This window comes from Colobus angolensis, unplaced genomic scaffold (assembly GCF_000951035.1).
Source record: "Colobus angolensis palliatus isolate OR3802 unplaced genomic scaffold, Cang.pa_1.0 Scaffold93, whole genome shotgun sequence".
NCBI classification, from domain to species: domain Eukaryota; kingdom Metazoa; phylum Chordata; class Mammalia; order Primates; family Cercopithecidae; genus Colobus; species Colobus angolensis.
This window is the reverse complement of record NW_012123265.1, coordinates 1565542-1576362: the sequence shown is the minus strand read 5'-3', so window position 1 is coordinate 1576362 and position 10821 is coordinate 1565542. Positions and strand designations below refer to the sequence as shown.

Genomic DNA, 10821 nt, shown 5'->3' with positions numbered 1-10821 from the left:
AAGTGCTGGGATTACAGGCTTGAGCCACCGCGCCCGGCCAACAATTTTTTTTAATGGAGAATCTGAAACATGTACAAAAGAAGTGGATACTATCTTATGTATTTATTTGAGACAGAGTCTCACTCTTGTTGTCCAGGCTGGAGTGCAATGGCAGGATCTCAGCTCACTGCAACCTCTGCCTCCCGTGTTCAGGCAATTCTCCTGCCTCAGCCTCCCGAGTAGCTGGGATATACCACCATGCCCGGCTAAGTTTTGTATTTTTAGTGGAGACGAGGTTTCACCATGTTGGCCAGGCTAGTCTCGAACTCCTGACCTCAGGTGACCCGCCTGCCTTGGGATTACAGATGTGAACCACCGCGCCTGGCCTTTTTTATCTTTAAAACATACAAACAAGTTTACAAGTCATTCCATTTACAATCAACATTATTGAAGTATGATTTACATTAAATGAATATCCATTTTCATTAGTTTGATGAGTTTTGACAAATATAAACACACTTGTAACCACCACCACCATGATTAAGGTAATAGAATATCTCCATCGTGCTCAAAGAGATTCTTCATGACCCTTTCTAGTCAGCCCCCCCATATCCTGGTCCTAGGCATCCACTCATAGACTTCTTCATTGTAGATTAGATTTGCTTCTCTAGGATTTCAAGGAAGTGGAATCATAGAAGTGTGGACTCTTCTGTGTGTGCTCTTTTATATAGCGTGATGCTGATAAGGCTCTTCCACACCGTTCGTGTCTTGGGGGTTCGTTCTTTTGTATTACCGAGCAGCACTCTGTTAGATAGATGAACCATAGCTTGTTTATCCCCCCACCTGTTGATGGACAGGGATTTCTTGGATAGGTCTTTAGATTCACTGATCTTTTTTTTGCAGTGTCTGATATGCTGTTAATGTTAAGTATATCTAGTAAGCTCTTCATTTCTCTTTCTTTTTTTTTTTTTGGAGACAGGGTCTTGACCTGTGCCCCAGGCTGGAGTGCAGAGGTGTGAGCACAGCTCATTGCAGCCTTGACCTCCTGGGCTCAAGCAGTCCTCCTGCTTCAGCCTCCTGTGTAGCTGGGACCACAGGCTCATGCCACCATGCCTGGCTAACCTAAAAAAATTGTTTTTGGTAGAGATGGGATCTCAGTTTGTTGTCTAAGCTGGTCTCAAACTCCTGGGCTCAAGCAATTCTCCCACCTTCCAAAGCCCTAGGATTACACATGTGAGCTGCTGTGCCTGGTCTCATTTTTGATACTGTGTTTTTTATCTCTGAAAGTTCCACTTGATTATTTTTCGTAACTTCCATTTTTTCTCATATTCATAGTTTCCTGTAAGCACATTTATTTTAGCTTTTTGAACATCCTTCTGTTCCCACCATCTTTGTTTTTTCTGGGTTTGTTCTCTTGACTCATTTTTATCCCTGTTCTGGGTCACATTTTCCTTCTTCACATGTCTAATCATTTTTGTTTGGATGCTGTGGCTATTGGGATTTCCCCATTGTTGAGTGCTAGACTTTGTTGTTTTTGCTTTTTAGACTTTGGCATGCATTTGGGTTACTTGCAGTTTAGATTGATCCTTTCAGGGCTTGTTTAAGCTTGCTTTGGGGCAGGGTTAGAGTAGCTTTAAGTTAGGCCTTTTCAACAATAGTGTTGTGACATTTTGGCATTCTCCAACTAAGTGACATTTTGATAATTCTTTGTTGTGGACCCTGTCCTTTGCATTATTGTAGGTTGTTTGCAGCATCCCTGGCCTCTTCCCAGTGGATGTCAGTAGCACTCCCTCCTCCCACCATTCTTGCCAACTAAAGATGTCTCCAGATTGCCACATGTCTTCCTTGGTCTTGAGTGTGTAAAATTGTCACCTGTTGAGAACCACTGCTCTAAGGCTATTTAGCCAGACAGTTATTGCAACCTTTCTGGGGTGTCTCCTGAGAGCTCCTAGGTGTCCAGCAGGGATTCCGTTGTCTGACTGATCAGAATTTGAATGTTTCCCAGGCCTCTGAGAGTTCTGGAGATTGTTATCGCTCATGCACCCTTTGCTCGGCTTTACAGAGTATTACCCTCTGTGTATGTGAATGTATTAACACAGACCCTAGAGGAACCCTGTGCAGCATTCTGAAGGCTTTTTTTCTGTGTAACTTCCTCTCTGATTCTCTGCCTGGCAAGTTCCAGCTGCTTCCATTCCCTGAACTTATTTCCTGTCTGTTTAACTCAGCAAGACTGCCGTGCTCTGCATGACCTCTTACCCTGTACTGTGGTCTGGAAAGGGTCTCCTGGTTGATAGCCAGAGCAGGGTAAAGGTTACTTGGTTTGTTTTCGTTCTTAGGGAGCAAACTGTGTTGCCTCTTGCTCAACATCTGAAAACACTTGTTTCTTACATTTTGCCCAGTTTTCTAGTTGATAACAGCAGGAGGGTAAGCCTGATCCCACTTACTCCACTATGGCAAGAGTGGAGATTGATTTACATTTTTTGAGACAGTCTCACTTTGTTGCCTGGGCTGGAGTGCGGTGCTGTGAACACAGCTCACTGCGGCCTCGACTTCCTGGGCTCAAGTGATTCTCCTGCGTAGCTGGGACTACAGGCAGGCGCCGCTATACCCAACTAATTTTTTTGTTTTTTTAAAATTTGTATTAGAAACTAAGTCTTGTGGCTGGGTGTGGTGGCTCATGCCTGTAATCCCAGCACTTTGGGAGGCCGAGGCAGGCAGATCTCCTGAGGTTGGGAGTTTGCAACCAGCCTGACCAACTCTGTCTCTACTAAAAATATAAAATTAGCCAGGTGTGGTGGCACATGCCTGTAGTCCCAGCTACTCGGGAGGCTGAGGCAGGAGAATTGCTTGAACCTGGGAGGCAAAGGTTGCGGTAAGCCGAGATTGCGCTATGGCACTCCAGCCTGGGCAGCAAGAGTGAAACTCTGTCTCAAAAAAAAGGAAAGAAAAGAAAAACTAGGTCTCGCTTTGTTGCCCAGGCTGGTCTTGAATGCCAGGCTTCGAGCAGTCCTCCTGCCTCAGCCTCCCAAAGTGCTGGGATTACAGATGGGAGCCACTGCATCTGCCGAGGTCATTTATTCTTGAAAATCCATCCATTTTGACAGCAAGGTTGGCCGTGCAGTGTGCTGACTCTGCCTCCGGGCAGCATTGTTCACACACACCTCAGCTTAGGCCAGACCCCACATGTGATTTCTTATTTTAAAAAAAAATTTTTTTCTTTAGACGGAGTGGCTCTGTTGCCCAGGCTGGAGTACAGTGGCATGACCTCGGCTCACTGCAACCTCCACCTCCTGGATTCAAGTGTTCCTTCCACCTCAGCCTCCTAAGTAGCTGATATTACAGGCATGCACCACCACCCGGCTAATTTTTGTATTTTTAGTAGAGATGGGGTTTCACTGTGTTGTCCAGGCTGGTCTTGAACTCCTGACCTCAAGCAATCTGCCTGCTTCAGCCTCCCAAAATGCTGGGATTACAGGCGTGAACCACCACGCCTGGCCAATTTCTTAATACTTTTTCTTCATAGCACTTACCACTGCAATCATTAAATCATTATGTAGTTATGTATTTAATGTCTGTATCCCCACCCAGCTGAGGCGTCCTGAGGTCATGCACTGCGTGGGTTGTATTAACTATTCCATTCCGTTATTTGCTCAGGGCCTGTCATGTAAAGGAGTTCAGTTATTTTTGTTAAGTGAGTAGATCGTCAGCTGTGCTTCATCCATAATCCCTTGTAAATGTGACTTTGTTTCCGATCCTGTAGCGTGATAAGTGACTTCCTCATTGCCAGGTTGGGTGGCCTTTCCTCTGCTTTTCCTCTCTAACCACTGTGGCTTTGGTACTTCTGCCATTCCTTCCTTCTTGAAACTCTCCCTGGACCTTAGTGACATCTCTTCATCTTGGTTCTCCTGTGTTGCTTTCTTTCTGCTCCAAAAGTGTGCTTTCCAAGGTTCTGCTCTCAGCCCTTTTTAAAAGTGGCATCTGAAGTGTCCTGTTCCCCAGAGCTGGATTACGTGCTGAGGCTTGCGGAGAGCCAACCCAGGGAGCAGCGTGTGTTCATCCGTCTGTTTCGTTCATTTGGTGAAGGCTTAGGAAGCTCCTGGGGTGGCTACCCGCTTCTTGAGACAGTCTCACTGTATTGCCCAAGATGGAGTATGGTGGGGCAGTCTCAGCTCAGTACAGCTTCTGCCTCCTGGGTTCAGACAATTCTCATGCCTCAGCCTCCTGAGTAGCTGGGACTACAGGCGTGTGCTACCACACCTGGCTAATTTTTGTATTTTTAGTAGAGACAAGGTTTCACCACATTGGCCAGGCTGGTATCGAACTCCTGGCCTCAAGTGATCCGCCCACCTTGGCCTCTCAAACTGCTGGAATTACAGGTGTGAGTCACTGTGCCTGGCTCTTGATTTTTATTTTAATGAAGCAATTTGGACTGTAAAGCATTTTAAGTTATATAATTGGTTTAAACATTTAGGAGATAAAATTGGCAGAGTAGGTGATCAGTGGGTTGTAGGGTGACAGAAATCAGGAATTTATCTAGTGTGTGTTGACTTACGGGGCACTAGACCTTGTTGTGGGCACTGGTGTACAGTAGTGGACAGGCAGTCTGCGGTCCTGCTGTCCTGGAGCTAGTAAATGATGCCCAGGTTCCTGGACTATGTGACTCATTCATTGAGGCAGAAACCCTGAAGGGAGGAGCAGGTGTGTTAGGTGGGGCGGGTTGGATGAATTTTGGACAGTGTATTCCAGTTGGAGTTTGGCATGACATCAGAGAGGATGGGCAAGGCTACTCGGGAGGGTGGTTTCTGGCAGAAGACAGAAGTTTTTTCTTAAGCTCCACTGATACTGTCATGGAGCACAGGTGAGCTTCATAGGAAGTGTGTGTGTTTTTTTTTTTTATCTTCATCATCCCAACCACCACCACATGAGGCAGAGCCCATTCACCCATTTTACTGATGAGGCAACTGATGGTCAGAACTAAGGGCTCAGGGATAGGAAGTGAGATCCAGGCCAGGCTCCAGCCTCGAGCTCGAGGTTCACACTGTCTCTGTTGTGCTCTTCTATCAGCTCCTTTCTTTTTTTTTTTTTTTTTGAAATAGAGTCTCACTGTGGCCCAGATTAGAGTGCAGTGGCGCGATCTCGGCTTACCGCAACCTCTGCCTCCTGGGTTGAAGTGATTCCCCTGCCTCAGCCTCTCAAGTAGCTAGGATTATAGGCACCCATCACCATGCCTGGTTAATTTTTGTATTTTTAGTAGAGACAGCGTTTCACCATGTTGGCCAGGCTGGTTTCAAACTTCTGACCTCAGGTGATCTGCCCATCTCGACCTCCCAAAGTGCTGGGATTACAGGCGGGAGCCACTGCGCCTGGCCCCTGTCAACTGCTTTCATGTTTCTCTTTTCCTTGTGTCATCTGTGAGACTTGTGCTCTGTTGAGGGGAGATGAGTGGGCTTTGTCAGATTATAATTCATGAGGCATTAAAAGTGTTTACAGTTAATTCTCCCTGATGAATAGCCCCTTCCAAAGTCTGTTTTGGCTCTTGGCTCATTAAAAATTATAATTGTAGAAGTAGCAGTACGTTACTGAGATTTAGAAAACAGTTAACAGAAGAAGCCTCCCAAATCCTACCCTCCTCTAAAATCCTACTGTCCTAAAACAACTGTTATTTAAGAGATTGTTTGGTGACAAGGCGCTAAGTTCATTAAGGGATTTACCATAGTGATCTGGGGATTCTAAGTCATGGATCTCAATTTTGGCTGCCAGAGCTGAACTCACAGGAGCTGGAAGATCATCAAAGAACCTTGCTGTCTTGCTTTGGCTTTCCCTGCGTCTCCCTGCAACCTAAAAGTATTTGAAGTACCAGCATTTGGTTTTTGCTTTTCAAATAATTTTTCTAATTTAGTGGTTAACAGTTTAATTGTTAATTTATATCTCTCTAATTGCTAATAGGGATGAAAAAATTTCCATATGTTTGATTTCTGTTTTGAATTGTATGTTTATATTTTCACCTGGTTTCTTTTTGGATGTGTATTTTTTTCTTTTTTTTTTTTTCTTTGAGACAGAGTCTCACTCTGTCGCCCAGGCTGAAGTACAGTGACACAATCTTGGCTCACTGCAACTTCTGCCTCCCAGGTTCAAGTGATTCTTATGCCTTAGCCTCCCGGGTAGCTGGGGTGGCATGCGCCACCACACCTGGCTAATTTTTGTATTTTTGGTAGAGATGAGTTTCGCCATGATGGCCAAACTGGTCTTGAACTCCTGGCCTCAAGTGATCCTCCTGCCTTGGCCTTTCAAAGTGCTAGGATTACAGGTGTGAGCCACTGCGCCTGGCCAATTTTTGTGTCTTTTGTGGAAATGGGGTTTTGTCATGTTGCCCAGGCTGATGACAAACTCCTAAGCTCAAGCAGTCCATTGGGTATTGATAGTTTTCTTATCATTTTTTCCAGGTCTCCCTCCCAATATTAAACATACAGAATAGTTGAAAGAGTGGTACAGTAAACACCCATGATCCCTTACCCTAGATTTAGCAGTTAGCATTTTGTCATACATTTTACATATGGATTTTTTTTTTTTGCTGAACCATTGGCAAATCAGTCGCAGACATCCTGACGCTTCTGAATACCTCAGCATGTGTATGTGCTTTTCATGTGATGACCCCTTAACCACTTATTTTTCCCATATTTGCTGTAAATATTTTTCCTAGTCTGTTTCTTACGTCCGACTCTGTTTTCTTATGTTTTTCAGAGGGTGACATGCCGTGCCGTGCCAACATCCTGGTCACAGAGTTGTTTGACACAGAGCTGATCGGGGAGGGGGCGCTGCCCTCCTATGAGCACGCACACAGGCATCTCGTGGAGGTAGTGGACAGAGGTCTCAGCCAGCTCACACAGCACTCACACATGCACCGTGCTCCACACAGTCCAAGCCCTCAGCACCTCTCATGCACCTGGGACACCCCTCTATTCCTGGGGAGCTGTGGTTCTCCTCACTTGTGACTTTTGTGTCCCTTGAATGCCAAATCTTAATAGGTTAGAGTTGAAAAGCCAGAAACTATTTTCAAATTCAGTTCAGTTCAGCAGATATTCTCAGAAAGGCGATGTGAGCTGTCAATCCTGAGAAGTGATCAGGTGTTGGCCTGGCAGATGGAATATTTCTGGTAGAGGAGAGCAGCATGCGCTAGACGTGAGACTGAATCGGTGCGGTGGCTCCGGAACCTGCTTTGGATTTTGTGCTGTGTGGGAGGCAGGAGAGATGGGCTTAGCAACTGAGGTTAGAGAACTGGGCAGGGGCTAGATGGAGCGGGGCTTGGGGGCCATGCCCAGAGGGTAGCTGTCATCTAGAAGGTGGGGTGGCGTCGTCGGAGGATTTGAAGCAGAGGATTGATAGCAGATTTATGTAGGCAGACATGTGCAGGGCAGTTGGGGTATAGGGCTGGAGGTTGCGGGTGGGTTAAAAGGCTGTGGAGTCGTCCAGACGCTGTGGTGCAGTGGGCCTCAGCCAAGGGCCTGATAGGTGGTCCCAGGAGTTGGTGGTCCCTTAGGTGTAGGAGGTATTGATGCCAGGGTTTGGGCACCTCGGAGCACACGAAGAGGGGTAGCCTTGGGAAGGTTGGAAAGTGGTGAGGGCGATTCTTCTGGTTTAGACAGTTTGAGCTCTCTAAAGGTCAGCCAAGTAGAGAGGCCCAAGAGGCCCAGAGATGCATGGATTTAGTCAGTGAAGAGGGCGTGGTTGAGGTCACTCTGGAGAGTATGGAGGGAGAAGGTCTGGACCAGGGAGTCCCCTTGTGAGGTGGGGCAAAGGAAGCACAGCCTGGGGAATGAGGCGGGAGCGAGTCCAGTTACAGCGGCATTTCTCTACCAGAGCAAGGTTGGGAGACACCTCGCGGGGAGGCCATTTGTGCTGCTAACCTTTTACCATGTCCGGAGCAACCCCCACAACAGAGAATCATTGGTCCAAGAGGCTAGTGGTGTCATGGTGGTGAAAGCCACGTGGGTAGCAGCTGTGAGTGTGCTCTTGTTGGATCTCTGTTGCCTGGTGCATGGAGGATGTGGAGTGGATGCATGAGCTAGGAGGAAAGCTGGTCAAGGAGCTGGAGCCGCAGCCTGGGGGCTGAGTGCGCAGCAATGCCCAGCGGCGCCAGAAGGCTGGGCAGCTGAGTGGGCACCATGGTCCATAGGGCTTTGCCACAAGGAGGCTCTTGTTTTGGTGCTGGGCAAGAGCGGCACTGAAGGGATGCTGAGCCCAGAGCCAGGATCACTGGCCAGCAGCAGGACTTGAAGCATTTAAGAGTGCCAGGTAGCCGGGAACTTAGCTGACATAAGTCATTTTAGGCACAGTGTGTATTCTTTTTGAAATCTAGTACCTTTTTTTTTCCCTTTTCCAAGGGCATAGGGCTGAAAACAGTTCACTATTCTAATAGCATAAGGTGTTGGGCATTACTGAACCAACCTCATGTTAAGGAATAAACCTCTTGATCAGTGGGAATTACTGTGGGTCTGAGCACCTGATTTTTGTTTTGTTTTGTTTTTTAATATAAACTTAGGAAAATTGTGAGGCCGTGCCCCACAGAGCCACCATCTATGCACAGCTGGTGGAGTCCAGGAGGATGTGGTCGTGGAACAAGCTGTTTCCCATCCGCGTGCAGACCAGCCTCGGAGAGCAGGTCATTGTCCCTCCTGCGGACCTGGAGAACTGCCCTGGCGCGCCCTCTGTCTGTGACATTCAGCTGAACCAGGTGTCCCCAGCCGACTTTACAGTCCTCAGCGATGTGCTGCCCATGTTCAGGTACCAAGGAGCCACCATAGGTGATGGCACTTTAAGACATTTGATGGAAGTTTGGTCTTAGGAAGTTCTTTTTGCGTGGGAAGGAAACCTAGCTGCTGTCACCTGCCTCGAAGGCAAGAGTCTTTGCAGCCAAATGTCATTGCCAGTGAGGTCACTATAAAAGCTTAAAAAATGGGAGTGTGTGAGGTTAAACTCTGCTTACATTCTTGAATATTATTCCTCAGCATAGACTTCAGCAAGCAAGTCAGTAGCTCAGCAGCCTGCCATAGCAGGCAATTTGAACCTCTGACATCTGGCCGAGCTCAGGTGGTTCTCTCGTGGTGGGACATTGAAATGGACCCTGAGGGGAAGATCAGGTGCACCACGGCCCCCTTCTGGGCACACTCAGACCCAGACAAGATGCAGGTAAGAGGCAGCAGCCGAGCATGTGCCCTGTCAGGAAACTTGTTCACTGCTGTTCATGGGAAAGTAGCAGTTGAACCTTAGACCCATGAGAATTTAGAGACAGGAGGACTGTGTCAGAATCAAAGACAAAAGTTTTTAAAACACAAGCAAAGGCTAGCTGTAGTGAGGTAGCCTTTCCAGGGTGAGCTCATGGTCAGCACCCGTGGACGGTGGGCAACAGAGAAGGTGGCTTTCCTCTTCCCCTCATCATGATGCAGCTCTCCTTAGACGACCACCGCTCATCCCCTGAGTCATCCCAGGGGGCTCCCATCAGCTTGGAATAGAGAACTACAGCCTCACCTTCTGTGGCCTCGAAATCTACTTTCTCCACCCCGATAGAAAGTAGGCAGAGGACATGAAAGACAGGAAAGGAAATACAGATGACGGGGATAGTTGCCCACTCTCCCTCATAATAAGAGAAATGCAGTATTAGCTGTTCACAGCACCTGTGCTCCCAGCCTCTCAGGAAACTGAGACAGGAAGATTGCTTGAACCCAGAAAGTCGAGGCTGCAGTGAGTCGTGATTGCATTACTGCACTCCAGCCTGGGCAATAAGATGAGACCCTGTCTCTAAAAAAAGAGAGAGAGAAATGCAACTTTCAACTGCAATGATATATCATTTTCACCTATTAGTGAATAAAGTTTAAACAGTTTGCAAGCACACTGTTGGTGAAGCTCAGGGAAAAAGCAGGAAAGCGAGTCATCAGAATGTCTCAGGTAGAAAGCAATGCTGCTTCCAGATGTGGGGCTGTGGCTGGATTTGCGTCTGTGCAGAATAGTTGTGTCCAGCCCTGGTTTAGTAGAAAAAGGCCAACCTAAAGGCAACTAGCAGGGATCAAGTCCGTTATCCTTTTAGTGGGTGAGGTAGCTCTCTGTGCACTGATGTGGGGCAAGCTTCAGGGTGGATTATTACCTGACACAAAAATAAAGGTGCAGAATGGTGTGTCGTGTGGCAGCACTGGTGTTAGTAAAAACAGGAATATGTGTGTTTATGAGTGGATAGTTGTCTGGTGTACATATAAGGATATCTTTGGAAGAATTCCCAGAAATTGGTAAAACTGACTGCATCTGGGAATGGGGACTGGAGGTTAGGGGTGGAAAGGAAACATATTTTTCACTATGTGTCCTTGTATATCTTTTGAATTTTCTGTTATGTGCTTGTGTTATTTACACCCCCATCCACCCTCCCTCACTGTCCCACTCAGAGGAAAAGAAAGTGGGAAAGGTTCGTCATAATTGCCTAATGGGTTCTTCCCACCCACTGCTAGACAAAACCAATTCGCTGACACCATGGCTTTGCAATAAAAAGTTTAACTGACATAAAGCCAGCCACACCACGTGGAAGACAGAGTTATTGCTCAAATCAGTCTCCCTGAAAATTCACAGGCTAGAGTTTTTTGTTCGTTTTGAGACAGAGTTTCGTTCTTGTTGCCCAGGCTGGAGTGCAGTGGCGCGATAGCTCACTGCAACCTCCACCTCCTGGGTTCAAGCAATTCTCTTGCCTCAGCCTCCCAAGTAGGTGGGATTACAGGCATGCGCCACCACGCCTGCCTAATTTTGTATTTTTAGTAGAGATGGGGTTTCTCCATGTTGGCCAGGCTGGTCTCAAACTCCTGA

The 10821-nt window shown here is 47.1% G+C and overlaps 1 protein-coding gene across 2 annotated transcripts in view; it reads left to right on the top strand.

The window, feature by feature from the left end:
* The window catches only part of PRMT7 (protein arginine methyltransferase 7), a 47900-nt gene that overhangs the window by 21064 nt on the left and 16015 nt on the right, over nt 1-10821 (top strand). For both annotated transcript variants that reach the window (XM_011932050.1, XM_011932049.1), the window contains 3 exons: nt 6721-6833; nt 8519-8760; nt 8985-9165. In XM_011932050.1, the coding sequence (XP_011787440.1) occupies nt 6721-6833; nt 8519-8760; nt 8985-9165 (536 nt within the window). The remainder of the gene's footprint in view (nt 1-6720; nt 6834-8518; nt 8761-8984; nt 9166-10821) is intronic.